Below are 17,192 nucleotides of genomic sequence, written 5' to 3' on the forward strand. Positions count from 1 at the left end.
CAGTTACTCGTTGTTATAAATGTCAAACACATTTTTACAATAGATGATAGAGTATAGCACAATGGTTTTTGAACTGCAGAGTTATAAAATTAGTAAAATGAAAAAAGTGATTATTTAAATAATACATAAAACAACTTATGATGATAATATTTATGGACCGTAGATTTGCATTAAAATTTGGATCGTTTTCAAGTATACATTTTGTTCACAAATATATATCATAACAAGTACAGGTTCAAGTTCAGGCTTTTTGGATTATCATCCTGAATACATTCCAGAGCATTTTCTAAAGACCACTGCTGGAATTTTTATATAGCACACCCATTGTTTTTGTTTCATTGATCAGTTTCATGTTTTCCTTAATTGTAAATAACTATCTAACTCTTTTCTTCTTACTTGTATAAAGCATATAAATTTGTTATCCTAGTTGAGTTCAATAGCTGTTTTAGACTATATATTTTTTTTTCTAATAGTATTGTTTGTCCTAATCAAACAGTAAAACCTGTAATTTAAAAATGTGAAACTAAATGTAAATACATTAAATAATACTCTTTAAACATTAATATTGTTCATGTTCTCTATTTTAAACTTAACAGCATGAGATAATTTACTAATATAATATTTAAATAAGTAAAAATGTATCTAAATGTGTTATAAATTAAATATAAATAAAATATATATTGATTAGACCAACAAGGACTTTATTTAAAGATATCAATGATCCAGGTGCATAAGTTCTGAATATTGAAAGGTACACTTAGGCACAGTTATTCAAACCATTTTTTTTTTTTTTGTCTTCCTTGCCACAAATATGTGAAGATTTGATTTATTGTGGCACTCTTCAATCACATGCAATCCAGTTCATATGTTAGAAATCTTCCAACATGTCAATTTATGGTTAATCAGAAGGGGAGTTATTAAAGTTGCCAATTATTCAAATGAAATACCACCTTCAACAACTTATTTCTTCATTACCATCAAGTAATTTCATTTAATTATTTCTTATTTAATTCATAATGAACAGAGAACAATTAATCAGACAGAGAGGATCAATTAAATCCTCTATAACAAGAATCTGTACATTTATTGAAAAATTTAATGTCTCTCAAATTGTTATTCATCTTAACGAATTAAAAGTAAGAAACCTTCTAGAGTTGGAAGGCAAATGTGATGCAAGTTGATGAGGATATTTATTCAGATCGTATACAGGTTGAAGACGATTTATACAGTTTTGAATGTAAATTGCAATGTTTAATAGATAATATTAAGCAAATGACAGTTGATCAAGAAATTAACATAGTTACAGCAACTAAGCAAACGCAACTACAACTGATCATTTTACCATTTTTCAGAGGTAATGTTCTTGATTGGCAGCATTATTATAGTTTATTTAGTGATTTAGTTCATAATAGAAACGATTAATTTACAATGTAATTTACAAAAAGTCCACTATTACATGCCTCTTTGATGGATGAAGTGTTAACTATTATTAAAAATTTATCATTTACAAATGAAAATTATACAATTGCATTAGATTAGGCGTTTTGGCAATAAATATTTAATTGTATCTCATGATGCAGATCACGTTCAGTTGTTAACATCAAAGTAATGGAAGGAGGAACTTTCAACTCAAAGGTTTCCAACCTTCAAAGATTTCATGGAATTCCTTGAATTTAGAAGACAGATGCTTTAAAATACGAATGTAAATAAGTCAAACCATCAGGACATCTTAAGACATAATTCCAAGGGACAATAACACAACAATGGAACTAAATCTTACACTAAACATTTTAACATAAATGCCAACAAGCAGTATAAGGCAAATAATTTTAGTTGTTATTCAAAATTTAATTATAAGCAACTAGCAGACCTGACAGTGCTTTGCTATTGCTAGATTTGAGTATATATAGATTAAATGAACACAATTGAAAGTTTGATAAAACATTAACAAAATCAAAATGAACATTACAGAACTTCACAAAATGTAACCTTTCTCTTTTATCCTTTCTTCCTTTCCCCTCTTTATTTTCCCCTTTTACTTTTCCCTTTTCCCCATTCTCCTTTTCCCATTTTCATTTTACTGTATTCCCTTTCCTTTCCCCTTTTCCTCTTTTCCCATTTTCTCTTTCCCTTTCCTTCACCCATTTTTGTTTCACTTATTTCCCTTTACCATTCCTATTTTCGCTCCTTTTCCCTGTTTTCTCCTATTTCCCTTTTCTGATTTTCCCTTTCTCCTCACCTGTAAATCGGTCCAGTAGTTTTTTAGTCTATAGTGGACATATATACTGGAAACATTGAAATGGAATCGTAAAATATTTAGTGTAGCATGTTGCTTTTATGTCTAACAGATAGCGCTGTTTTTAAAAAAAGCATGTTTGTACCTGTCACAGGTGTGACATCTTAAGTATATAAATAGTATGTATATAAAAACAAGCGCGTATTCGAATGTAATGTTGTGTTAAAATTTCAATGCAATCAGTGAAGAACTTTCGGAGATTTGATTTTGAACAAACAGACATACATTACATTTTTATTTATATTGAATGTCTAATTTGTAGTTCTAATCATTATTTACATTGTTATAAGAAATTTAAAAATTTTTCTGTTGAACTGAAAGTATTTCTGGTACATCACAATTTTTGTTTCAGTTGTTCAGATAATAGTCATTCAGTTGACAAATGTTATTCTAGTAGTGTTTGTAATTCTCAAAAACATTATACTCTTATTCACATTAATAATATTACTTATAAATTAAAAGACAATAAGTCTGAAAATAATAATAATTTGTCATTTAAATTACAGTCAAACAAAAACATAATTTTATCTACTGCATTATGTATTAACAATGAATGATAAAAATAAAAATATTCTTCATGCATGATAAAACTCATACATGTTGAGTTTTACTAGACTCTGGCAGTCTAGTTAATTTTTATACTTATAAATTTGCATGAAGATTAGAACCTCCATTTATAAAAAATAATATTCCTCTTCTAGAAATAAATACACTTTATCATTCTGAATATAGTGTTGTATTGACATTACATTCTTTATATATGAACGTTTCGTTTCAGTTGCTATGTACTATTTTAACAGAAATAACAGATAGCCTACTAACATATACCTATGATATTTTACTTTTCAATTTGCCTCATAATCTGTTTTTTGCAGATCCTGAATTTAACATAAGAAATAAAATTGACATACTTATTGGGACACAATTTTACTTGAATTTTATTTTACCTAGGAAATTTATTCAAAACTTTAAATATCTTGTTCTCCAAGAAACAAAATTGAGATATATTTTCAGTTGTTGCTTTCCTATTATCTTTCAGAGCAATAATACCATTGCATCTTTTATTTCTCGAAAAGATTCTACAAATCTTTTGACTGCATTTGAGAACTCTTGGAAAATGAGGAAATTAATACTGATATTCCATGTAATGAAAGTTCTGTTTGCGAAAAACATTTTCAACGCAATTTTACTTGAAACAGTTAAGACAGATTTGTAGTGCCATTACCATGTAAACCCAATAATATAAGGCTAGGCAATTCTTTCATAAATACAAAGAATAAATTTTTGTCATTAGAAAGAAGGCTAAACAATGATCCCAATCTTAAACGTGACTATTCCACTTTCATACGAGAATATTTGTACTTGGGTCTCATGTCATTGCTTAACTCCAATGATTTGTTAACAGACAAATCAAATGTGTGTTATTTACCCCATATATAGTATTTAAATCAACTAATTGCTTCAACTACTAAACTTCGAGTGGTTTCCGATGATTCAACCAAAACCACCAACAGTTTATCTCTTAACGATGCTCTACTAGTTGGACCTGTTGTCCAACAAGATTTTTTTTCTATATTGTTGAGATTCCAAAATCATAATTATGTCATTACCTCCAGCATAGAAAAGGTACTAGTTAAATCCAGTGATTCTAATTTACAATAGATTCTCTGGTGTAATTCTTCAAAGAAAGAGATAAAACATTATGCACTACGAACTGTAACTTATCGAACCCCTTGTGCACCATATTTAGCCACAAGATGTGTCATTCAAATATCAATTGAAAAAAATAGTTTTCCACAAGTTTCTAAGCTATTAAAAATGATTTCTATGTTGATGATCTCATTACCGGTTCAGATAACCTAAATGAAGTTATTCAACTAAAGGACAATATCTCAAAATTATTACAACAGTATGGTTTTTCACTTCACACATGGTATTCTAATAATTGCAGTATTTCTACATCTAATCATAATCATTCATACCATCTAAACAAGAACACAACATATGTTCTGTAGGAGTTCTATAGAACATCAATTCAGGTACACTAAATTTCCAAATCACTAATTCTAATAATTCTAAAATTTATACCAAAAGGAATATTCTCTCCATCATAGCAGGCGTCTATGGTCATTGGCCGTATTATATTTTTATATAAACAAGTTTATGTAGTCATTATGACAACTCAAATTTTACTGGGATGAAATATTACCCAAACCATTAATAATACAATGGCTTTCATTGTATAATCAATTACATCTAATTGAGTCACTTAAAATAATAGTAAACAATAATAGTAAAATTGATTCTATTCAATTGCATGGATTTTCTGATGCCTTTATTAAGGGCTACATTGTTACCTTTATATTCGCACCTTTATTTGCCAACCATATAATTACATCTAATCTACTATGTTCTGAATCAAAACTACTAGCCCCCTTAAAACAATCACGTTACCCTGACTTGAACTCTGTGGTTTTTTTTTTGTGTCCGAGCGATGAGACATTAAAACCTTTGCGACCAGTATTGTGGCACCGAAACACCAGAAGCATTTCCTTGCCACAGATCTTCTAGTGTGCATTTGGTTGGGCAGAGGGTGCATTTTAGGAGACGTTCAGAGTCCTGAATCTCACCGCACTCGCAGTTCAGGTCGTTAGGCTCTATTTGACGCCATCAAGCGCGGTTAACTCTGGTTGGTGCAACCCCAGTTCGAAGCTGGTTTAAAGTCACCCACGTTTGCCAGTGTTGGAGCTCTTTTTGGGAACCATGGAGGGGGCTCGATAAATGTAGAGTTCAAAAATCCCTTTCTCGATTTCAGTCTCGGAGGGGGTGGTCGCTCCATCTGGTACATTGTATGTCGTGTATCGAAAAATTGTCTGAACCGTTCAATGTACTCGGCTTCAGCTCGACGTATTCCAGGTTCCTCTATGCCTGCTGCTCGGTGCAACTTTTCAATAGGAGTGGGTTTCATACATCCCGTTATTAAACGACAGGTCTCGTTCAGCGCTATATCAATCTTTTTGGTGTGTGTTGATCTGTTCCACACAGGACATGCATATTCGCCTGTTGAATAGCACAAAGCTCTAGTTGTCGTCGACAGGACGGTTGGCTTAGCACCCCATTTACTGCTTTGGAGTTTCCTCAGGAGATGGTTCCTTGTATTTACTTTCAACATTGTGCTTTGACAGTGAGCCCTATACGTAAGTGATCTGTCTAATATAACTCCAAGGTACTTTGGCGCTTCTGAGTGTTCCAGCTGCTGATCGTTCCATATAATATTCAATCGTCTTTTTGCTTCCCTGGTTTTCAGATGGTATGCGCATACAATTGTTTTTGCTGGATTTGGTTTTAAGGAGTTTGTTTTATAATACTCAGTTAAACTGTTTAGGGCTGCGGTAAGTCTCTTCTCAACTTCTGGGAAAGTTCGATCTTGAACAGCCAAGGCAAGGTCGTCTGCATACAGGAAATGCTTGGCCTCAGGGAAGATAGGTTGATCGTTGGTATACAGGTTGAAAAGTAAGGGTGATAGCACACCGCCCTGAGGCAGTCCATTCCTCTGGTTTCTCCAGTGACTTTTCTTTCCTTCGAAGCTAACGTAAAAACGCCTGTTCTGTAGTAATGATTCTACTATTTTAGCTAGTTGGTGATCCCCTGTTGATATAAGTATTTTTTGTAGAAGCAGTCTGTGGTTTACTGTATCATAAGTCGACGTATGCAACGCCTGTGATGAGTTTCTCCTTCAATGTGCTCTGTCAGTTTTAAAACTTGGCCTGTACAGTTTTTGCCCGATCTAAACCCAGTTTGTTGAGGAATAAGTATTTGTTCAATAACTGGTTGAATGCGTTCCAGAATCATTCTCTCGTATAGCTTGTACATGTGACTGAGAAGTGATATAGGTCTGTAACTGCTGGGTTCTTCAGGAGCTTTGCCCGGCTTGAGAAGTGCGACCACCTTGGATTTCCTCCATAGTTTCGGAATAGTGTATTTAATAGCACAGTTGTTAAAGAGTTTAAGGACCCAGCTCTTGGTTATGTCTCCGAAATGTTTTATTTGCTCTGTACAAATATCATCCTCTCCTGCGGCCTTCCCAATCTTCACTCCACTCACACATTTCTCCAGTTCTTGCATTCTGAAAGGAGTGTTGAACATGCTACTAGTTGTTGGTATTATGGTACTCTTTTGCCGCTTAAAATTTGCATGTTGGGTCTTCCCATTCAGAAGAAGTTGATGTGCTATTTGGTTGGAGGTTATCTGGCTAGATGGAGTTAAAACTTTCCTATCCCATTGAGCTTCTTTATCAAGTTCCAAGCCACTTTACTACTATGTGTCATATCCATCCTTTCCAGGGTCTCTATCCACTTTCTTTGTCTCTCTTTACCCATCGACTGGATCAGGGTTTCTCCATATGCGATTGTTTCCTCGCTGAAAGGGTCCTCGTCAAAAAGCTGCTTGTATCTGGTCAGTACATGCTGGATGTCCTTTGATAAACCAGGTATGTAGTTCTTTCTACATCCTCTTGGAATATGCTTATGGGAAATTTCCCTTAGGATGTTAACAAAGGTTTCATAATTTTGAGGTGTCGGCTCAAGATCAGTAACAGCTATATCCAATTCAGAGGAAAATTGCTCCCAGTCTGCTTTTTTAAAGTTAAATCTCCTTTTGAATGGAATTTCAGTAGTTTTAATGGCTGAGTAGACGCTTATTCCAACAGGCCTGTGCTGCGATCTCAGGATATAGCCATACACCTCCTTGGCACAACTTCCCCCAACACATGCGCTAGCAAAATACAGATCAGGGTTATACCCTCTTCGCCATCTTTTACTATAAAAAGAATTTGGGAGTTTCGGATCATGGACCTGACTCAGCTGATTCTCCTCTGCCCACTCCTCAACTAATTCTCCGTTCAGGTCTGTTTCTGTATATCCCCATGATAAACTATGGCTGTTAAAATCCCCTAATATCAGCTGAATTCTTTGTGAAAAAAAATTCTTAGGTGGGAGGAAACTGAAAGGCTTTCCTGGTGGCTTGTAAACGGATGTTACAGTGCAGTTTGTTAGTTCAATTGTGAGTATTTCAATATCGTTATCGTTGGTAAAAGAGGTTGACTTTAGAGTCAAGTCTTCTCTGGTAAAAATAGCACTGCCGTACTTCGAACTTGGCACTTCAACTGCCAGTGTCATTCCATGGATTTTGTGGTCTATTTCTCGTCAGGTCCCTGTGCGTTTCTTGTACGCACAATATGTCACAATTAGTATTTTTACATAGAAGAGCAAGAAGCTCTTCCTTGTCTTTTGTAATTCCCTCAATATTAACTGAGATGGTCGTCAAAAATGGCACTGAAAAGTGCCTTTTTATTGGACTGGGTTGCATTGTCTCTATGCTCGGTGGTGAAAGGATCCGCCGTCAAGAGTTAACACTTGACGTTGCCCAGGGTATGCCCGATTGCTATTTGTTTGCGTGTATAATTGCAATCTACGTGGAGGCTCCTTTCAGGTACCCCAACTCTGTGGTTATTTACTACTTACGCATTTATTCTTGAAGGTATCTAATGCATTAAAGATATAATTTGACAAGATACACTCACACACAGATTCCACATTGGCATTTGCTGGATTCATGGACATTCTTCAAGTTGGAAAGTATTTATAGGTAATAGAGTTTCTGAAATTCAGTAAAACACTTCAATTACCAATTGGCATTACATCAAATCCTCTGATAATCCAGCAGACGTACTGTCTAGAGGTTGCTCACCAAGCAAATTATAAAGCATGTCTGTGTGGTGTTATGGTCCTCCTTGGCTATTACAATCTTCTTCCCATTGGCCAACGGATTGTAATATTATGTTTAATGATTGTAATTTAAAATCTGAATGCTTATTATAAAGGCGTAAAACTATGTTAATTTCATGCTATCTAATGTTGTATGTGATTACACACAAAAGTTTTCATCTTTACATGCTTTATTATGAACATTTAGCTTCTGTTTCTGATACTTTGGTACTAACCACTTTGGTACTCTAAGCACTAAGGAATTAGATCATTCTCTTTACTTTTTTATATGTCATTCATAATCCATGTATTCAATAATGAGATACAGAATCTTAAAGATAATCAGGTTATTGATAAACAAGTTCTCTAAATCCATTTTTGGATGATTTAGGTCTAATCCATGTAGGAGGCAGACTTCAGTGTTCTCTCTTATAATATCACATTAAACATCCTATCGTTTTACACCCTGCTATGAACATTACAAAATTATCAACTCTGAACACTTTGAAAACACTCTGGTGTACAATTAACACATCATTCTTTGCAACATTGAATAAAGCTTATGTAGCACTTTTTATATGTTTAGCCAGTAAGGCTATTCATTTAGATTTATTTTCTGATTTGACTTCACAATCATTTATTTCCGTCTTCAAAATATTCATTTCACGCAGAGGTATACATGCTAAAATATTTTCTGATAATGGTGCTAACTTTTATTGTGCTAGAAATATTTTATACAACTTGTACCATCTTTTAAAGTCAGACAAATTTAAAACAAATATTCATTCAAACTTTTTCAACATCACAAGGGATTACTTGGTCATTTATTCTTCCTTCATCTCCGCATTTTGATGGTTTATGGGAAAGTGCAATCAAAAATGTCAAATATCTTGTATGTCGTGTAATAGGAAAAAAATTCTCAACTTTGAGGAATTTTATACAGTGTTGACACAAATTAAGGCTTGTCTTAACTCTCGCCTTATTTTTGCTATTTCTGTAGACCATAGAGACCCAGTACCACTGTCACTGGGACATTTTCTTATTATCCAATAAGAAATGTCAGGTAAAATGTCAGGTAAAGATTGAGAGGACATCCGTCCTCTCAATCTTTACCTGAACCCAATTATCAAAGGGTTGAAATTACGCAATTAGGTCAATGGCAACTACTCAAAAAATTTATACAATCCATTTGGAAATGATGGTCAAAAGACTATCTGCACTATCTTCAACAATGCAACAAATGACATTTTCCCACATGTAACCTTTCGGTTAGAGATCTAGTTCTGATCACCAACAAAAATACTCATGCATTGGAAGCATGGAGTTATAACCTAGGTTTAATTGGGTTCTGACAATGTAGTTACAGTTGTTGATGTATTTGCAGCTAATGGTTCCTAAAGAAACCTATACAAAAATTATGTTTACCAATTTTTAAAGATTAACATAAATTTTATTATTTAAATAAATAATTAGATAATTTAAGGCCTCCTCTATGAATCATGAGACCTTGCCGTTAGTGAGGGGGCTTGAGTGCTCAGGGATACAGAGTAGCTGGACCAAAGGTGCAACCATATCGGAGAGGTATCTGTTGAGAGCCAGACCAAGGAATGATTCCTGAAAGAGGGCAGCAGCTGTTTCAGTAGTTGTTAGGGGCGTTAGTCAGAATGAGTTAAACGGCCATATCAACATCACTCAGTCCTCTGAGTACTGCGCAGCTGAAAGCAATGGAAAACATTACAGCTGCTGTTTTTTCCAAGAAAATGTGGCTCTCTGCATTTTCATATAGCAATGATGGAGGCGCCTTCCTTGGTAAAATATTCCGGAGGTAAACTAGTCCCCCGTTCGGATCTCCAGGTGGGGACTACTAAGGAAGGGGAGTGTGGAATGTTAGAAGTTTAAAAAAGGTTGGTAGGCTAGAAAATTTAAAAAGGGAAATGGATAGGATAAATGTGGATGTAGTAGGAATTAGTGAGGTTCGGTGGGAAGAGGAAGGCGACTTTTGGTCAGGTGATTTTAGAATAATTAACTCAGCTTCAAATAATGGGCAGGCAGGAGTAGGTTTCATAATGAACAAGAAGATAGGGAAGAGAGTAGAGTATTTCAAAACGCATAGCGATAGAATCATTGTAATAAGGATAAAATCAAAACCTAAAGCGACAACGATTGTTAACGTCTATATGCCTACAAGCGCCCATGATAATGATGAGGTAGAGTGTGTATACGAAGAGATTGATGAAGCAATTAAACACGTAAAAGGAGATGAAAATTTAATAAGTTGGAGATTGGAAAAGGCAAGGAAGGAAATAAAGTGGGTGAATACGGGCTGGGCAAAAGGAATGAAAGAGGGGACTGACTTATAGAGTTTTGCACGAAGTATAATTTAGTAATTGCCAACACCCAATTTAAAAATCATAATAGAAGAATATACACTTGGAAAAAGCCAGTCGATACCGCAAGGTATCAGATAGATTATATCATGGTTAAGCAAAGATTTAGAAATCAACTCGTTGACTGCAAAACTTACCCTGGAGCAGACATTGATAGCGCCCATAATTTGGTGATAATGAAATGTAGATTGGGGGTTTAAAAACCTGAAGAAAAGGCGTCAGATGAATCGGTGGAATTTAGAGAAGCTTGAGGAAGAGGAGGTAAAGAAGATTTTTGAGGAGGACATCGCAAGAGGACTGAGTAAAAAAGATAAGGTAGAAAATGTAGAAGAAGAATGGGAGAATGTTAAAAAGGAAATTATTAAATCAGCAGAAGCGAACTTAGGGGGAACAAAGAGAACTGGTAGAAAACCTTGGGTTTCAGACAATATATTGCAGCTGATGGATGAACGTAGAAAATATAAGAATGCTAGTGATGAAGAAAGTAAAAGAAACTATCGACAATTAAGAAATTTTATAAACAGGAAGTGCAAACTAGCGAAAGAAGAGTGGATTAAAGAAAAGTGTTCAGAAGTGGAAAGAGAAATGAACATTGGTAAAATAGACGGAGCATACAGGAAAGTTAAGGAAAATTTTGGGGTACATAAATTAAAATCTAATAATGTGTTAAACAAAGATGGTACACCAATATATAATACGAAAGGTAAAGTCGATAGATGGGTGGAATATATTGAAGAGTTATACGGAGGAAATGAATTAGAAAATGGTGTTATAGAGGAAGAATAGGAAGTTGAGGAGGATGAAATGGGAGAAACAATACTGAGATCTGAATTTAAGAGAGCATTAAAAGATTTAAATGGCAGAAAGGCTCCTGGAATAGACTGAATACCTGTAGAATTACTGTGCAGTGCAGGTGAGGAAGCGATTGATAGATTATACAAACTGGTGTGTAATATTTATGAAAAAGGGGAAGTTCCGTCAGACTTCAAAAAAAGTGTTACAGTCATGATACCAAAGAAAGCAGGGGCAGATAAATGTGAAGAATACAGAGCAATTAGTTTAACTAGTCGTGCATCAAAAATCTTAACTAGAATTCTATACAGAAGAATTGAGAGGAGAGTGGAAGAAGTGTTAGGAGAAGACCAATTTGGTTTCAGGAAAAGTATAGGGACAAGGTAAGCAATTTTAGGCCTCAGATTAATAGTAGAAGGAAGATTAAAGAAAAACAAACCAACATACTTGGCGTTCGATAACGTAGACTGGAATAAAATGTTCACCATTTTAAAAAAATTAGGGTTCAAATACAGAGATAGAAGAACAATTGCTAACATGTACAGAAACCAAACAGCAACAGTAATAATTGAAGAACATAAGAAAGAAGCCGTAATAAGAAAGGGAGTCCGACATGGATGTTCCCTATCTCCGTTACTTTTTGATCTTTACATGGAACTAGCAGTTAATGATGTTAAAGAACAATTTAGATTCGGAGTAACAGTACAAGGTGAAAAGATAAAGATGCTACTATTTGCTGATGATATAGTAATTCTAGCCGAGAGTAAAAAGGATTTAGAAGAAACAATGAACGGCATAGATGAAGTCCTACGCAAGAACTATCGCATAAAAATAAACAAAACAAAAGTAATGAAATGTAGTAGAAATAACAAAGATGGACCGCTGAATGTGAAAATAGGAGGAGAAAAGATTACGGAGGTAGAAGAATTTTGTTATTTGGGAAGTAGAATTACTAAAGATGGACGAAGCAGGAGCGATGTAAAATGCCGAATAGCACAAGCGAAACGAGCCTTCAGTAAGAAATATAATTTATTTACATCAAAAATTAATTTAAATGTCAGGAAAAGATTTTTGAAGGTATATGTTTGGAGTGTTGCTTTATATGGAAGTGAAACTTGTACGATCGGAGTATCTGAGAAGAAAAGATTGGAAGCTTTTGAAATGCGGTGCTATAGGAGAATGTTAAAAATCAGACAGGTGGATAAAGTGACAAATGAAGAAGTATTGCGGCAAATAGATGAAGAAAGAAGCATTTGGAAAAATTGGTTCAAAGAAGAGACAGACTTATAGGCCACATACTAAGGGATCCGGGAATAGTCGCTTTAATATTGGAAGGACAGGTAGAAGGAAAACATTTTGTAGGCAGGCCACGTTTGGAATACGTAAAACAAATTGTTAGGGATGTAGGATGTAGAGGGTATACTGAAATGAAACGACTAGCACTAGATAGGGAATCTTGGAGAGCTGCATCAAACCAGTCAAATGACTGAAGACAAAAAAAAAAGAAAATTTAAATTATATTTTTAAGATATATTATTTGATTTAATATTTATACTTTGCTATTATTTCATTTATAATTATAATATAATTTCATTTTAGATTTAATTTATTGATTAATGTATTTTTGTTACAGGCTAAATGCATATTAATGTAATTATTACATCAAGTTCATACTGCTTTACACTTTTAAATGATTTACAGATTGGTTATTATACTACAAACATGCGCAACATGCATACATACATATATACATACAAACAAAACAAACACGTCGTACGTACAATATACACATATGATCATTTTTTGCAGCAGATTGACGATCCGAATCTGAATAGATTTCCGATATTTATGTATTGTTTATTATAGTGGAATAGATTTCCCATTATTTATTTATTATATGTAATATTTATACATTATTTACACTAAATCTTCATTGAATTTATAAAATCGAATGATTGTTTGCTGAGATATTATAAGAGCACCCTATTGCACACCTTCCAAAACAGCACCCTGGGGCACCCCATTTGTTACCAGTTGATGGTAATGATTAGTCTAGCCTCCCATGAGATGCTTGCATAACCCAACACTCTAGCCCCACACATGGTAAATTTAATTATATTATTTGAATATTTGAGGCATGTTAGAGAAGATAACCTATCAGGAATAAAATAAATATTAAAGTTCATCTTATTACATTGGTTTTATCAGCAGTTGACTAGATGATGTAATGATTAGTATATAATAACTTCTAAATCAGTTAGTTGAGTTTAATTATAATAACTATAATTCCTTATTAAAATATATCTAAAGCAATAGTTGTAATAAAAATAAAAATTAAATGTCATTAACTTTATTTTTTTTAGGAGTTATACGTCCAACAAGATTGTATGCATCAGCTCCTTCAGAAGCACACTTGAAACATTGGAAGTCACTAGGAATAAATACAACTTCATCAAACAGTATGTGTTTCTCTTTATTTTTAAATTATAAAACTATTAAGGTGTTATGTAAATTTACTCCCCCCTCTCTCTCTCGCAATTCAAAATCGTGTGTGCGTGTAGGCACACATGTGTGTATGTGTATGCTTGTGTGTAGTGGGCATTTTCCTTGTGATGCTAATGTTAAGATCACAAAAAATTTACAGAACCATTTTTTTAAGAAGCTAGTTATGATTTCCCATTATTATTTTCTCCAGCCATCAATCTAGTTGACTAATAGTTGCTTGTCAGAAAATAATGGTGGTTATTAGTTCTACATTGACTTTTTTCCTTGATAATGATGTCTCAATTAATGGTTGGCTATATACTTTGATAGTAAGAGGGAACTAACCCTATCCAGCTATGCCTTGTGACTCTTCAATAATTCAGAAGTACTAAATAACGCCTATTATTTGTGTAACAACTAATCTAGATATTAGAGGGTTACCCCCTCTAGATATTAGAGACTTCTTTTTTTAAATTAATCCTTGGTATGTCAAGCAAACCTTTATCAATTATATGAAGCACTATTAGGAAAGAATTCATCAGTTGAAGTATGATTTACATATAATTTTAAATTATGTTTAAGCAGTATTAATTTTAATATAATATTTTATTAAGTTAATATTATTTATTATATTAAAAACATAAACTTATTGTACTAGCCATCTGTTGTTCTAGCCTTAAAAAGGTTTGTTATAAAGAGGGTTGTTCAGTGTTAAAAGAGACAGCAAGTGATTCTTGATCAGTATGTCCTTTTATCAACATCTCTCCATCCAATCACTTTATCTGGCAAGATATTTTGAAAGAACTGATTGCCCCTATTCTTCATTCATCTATCACTATTGTTTTTAACATTTCACTCTTTGTTAACATTCTGCCTATGAAACTCTTAATTTCTCCATTTCAACCGCATTTCAAATGCTTGATGACAGTTTTTTGTTGCTTCTGTAGTGTTGTACTCCATACAGAAAAACAAAAAATATAAGTACATAACAGCAAAACAATTTCATTCTTGTATTCATTTTCAAGAAAGGCTTGTCTGCTGTTTAATTTTTATGGTTTTATCAAATTTTAAGACCTACTTTATTGAAATAATTATATCTCCACATAAATTCCGGTTACCATGTTGTTCTAAGTTACAATCACGGAGAAAGTTTTTTCCTTGTGATTACCCAAATGTGTATGTCTGATATAAATGTGGGTGTCTGATCCCAGTGTTCATCCAAAGGTTCTAGGCTCAAGTCTCAGGCAAGGCCCTTTTCAAACTCTCAAAAATTCATTACCATCCATCTGTCATAGTGATTATTACTGTACATACTTATGAACGCACAAATAAATAATTAATGAAAAGTAGATACATTTTTATGTATCTGTCCAACATTGTGTGGTTTTTTAATTGAATATTCAGCACAGATTGAGCTGTTTTAATGAAATTTGACATCTTATTTAAGCTGATATTCTTGACGAAATTAATAAATATGAAATTTTAATCTTATTAGGGCTCAAGTAATTAGCAGATTTTCATGACAGAGTGGTAGCATCTTGGTCTTTCATCCAGAGTCCTGGATTCAAATTCTAGTTAGGCATGGCATTTTTCATATGCTAAAAAATTTCATTCACTTGTTCTCATATTCAAGCTTCAAAGCTTATGTGGTGAATTAATTTAGCAAGCAAAAAAAAAAAGACTAACATTAGGAAGTATTGTTTATTGGCTAAAATTTTAAGAGTTTGAACAAAATGACACCTTGATTTTTGAAAGCAGACTTCAAACAATTAAATTATAATGGAAAATGTTGGTGGAAGTTTATGCTTAAAATTACAGAATAATTTAGTGCCAGTTTTTATCTCTTCTGTCAGTAACAATCAGATAGTTAAGATTTCTCAAGTACCGTTTAGTAATATTTGTCAAAAATTCTTTAAAAAATATATATATTTAATTTTTATTAACATAACATTATTTATTTGTCAAGACTGAGATCCCTATACAAATTGAAATGGTGCAGTATAAAATTGCAATCGCTAAACTAATACAACTGTAAATTAAAATATATAAAAAGCATAGAAGCAAATGAAATTATCTGACATAGAAAATTTAAAGATAGATTATAAGGCAAAAGTCCAGCTTGGTTAATTAACTTAGAAAATAAAATATTTGTAACAGAAATATACAGATAAAATTAAACCTGTTTACTATTCCTATCAAAGAATAGGTAAGATATAAATACATAATAGTCGCTTCATAATTTTAATCAATATCTACATAGTAATACTAATTAATTTAATTAGATATTAAACAGAATAAGAAGTGAACCATTCATTAAAAATGATATTACTTTCTGAGAATTAGAAAAGGAACATGGCAATACAAAACCATTTAATGATGCTTGACCACATTCTTCAGCTGTTTTTGTATAATCCTTGCACACCCTTCTTGAAAACTTTGTGTTAGATGTTGGAGGTATTTGCATAGAAAATTGTCTTCCAAGATTTATTTTGTGATTGAAAGACTGAGAATTGGTTCTCCATATTGGTGTACTAGCCTAAATTATTTGCACGTGGGACAAGTTAGAATAAGATAAAAAAGATACTTTTACCATAATACTATTATGAGAAATTACATAAATTTAAAAGAAAACTACGTAAAAAGATTATCACTGAAAACAAGAACTGTAAATGAGGGAGAGAAAAAGCCACCATTCATATGAGTATTCAACATACGCTTGTAGAATAGTGAATGGTGCTTGAATTTACCATTCAAGAACAGAAAATTCCAACAATAATGAAAAAGCTACATATCAAACAATAAGAGAATTTTTTAAATATATAAAAATAAGAAATAATAAGCCTTCTCCAGGCAGGAGTTTAAATCTTTTTATTAAAATACAAAATAATAAGTAGTTTTGCAAAATATTAGGATTTAAAATATTGAATTGTATGAAAGTGAAATGAATATTAAACTATACATTGATTTTTTTTCTTCAGGAGAAATTGTTACAAATTGCCCGATTGTTATACTAGCTGTAAAACCTCAGTATGCACAAGACGCTATCTCTTCTGCATTTAGTGATTTTAGTAATTGTGCACATAGACCAATTACTCTTGTTTCTATATTGGCCGGTCAGACTATTGAAAACCTGGAAGAGGTAAGAAAAATCGGTATAAGTAGCATTATATAAAATAATAAAGAAAACTGAATTTATAGCTTGAATTTATTAATTGGATCTTTTATGAGAATAAGTGATATTCAATTTTCTTTTTTGAAATTAAAAAAAAAATTATTGAATTTTGGGAGAATTTCCTGTAATTTCATTGATCAATAGCTAGCTATATGCACAGGAAATATGATTGATTTCAATATGCAACTGAAAAATTAATTTGATGACTGAAGTGATAGGCCTTTATCTATATTTTCCAGATTTTTAAATATTTATTTTACTAGGAGTCTTTGTCAGTAATGATGCAATAAATTCTT

At 32.8% G+C, this 17,192-nt stretch overlaps 1 protein-coding gene across 1 annotated transcript in view; it reads left to right on the forward strand.

The window, feature by feature from the left end:
- P5cr (Pyrroline 5-carboyxlate reductase) overlaps window positions 1-17,192 on the forward strand; it is a 65,728-nt gene that overhangs the window by 21,488 nt on the left and 27,048 nt on the right. Inside the window, exons 3-4 of the mRNA XM_075358107.1 lie at window positions 13,604-13,699; window positions 16,703-16,863. Coding sequence (XP_075214222.1) covers window positions 13,604-13,699; window positions 16,703-16,863 — 257 coding nt within the window. The remainder of the gene's footprint in view (window positions 1-13,603; window positions 13,700-16,702; window positions 16,864-17,192) is intronic.

This window comes from Lycorma delicatula, chromosome 1 (assembly GCF_047948215.1).
Source record: "Lycorma delicatula isolate Av1 chromosome 1, ASM4794821v1, whole genome shotgun sequence".
Taxonomy (NCBI): domain Eukaryota; kingdom Metazoa; phylum Arthropoda; class Insecta; order Hemiptera; family Fulgoridae; genus Lycorma; species Lycorma delicatula.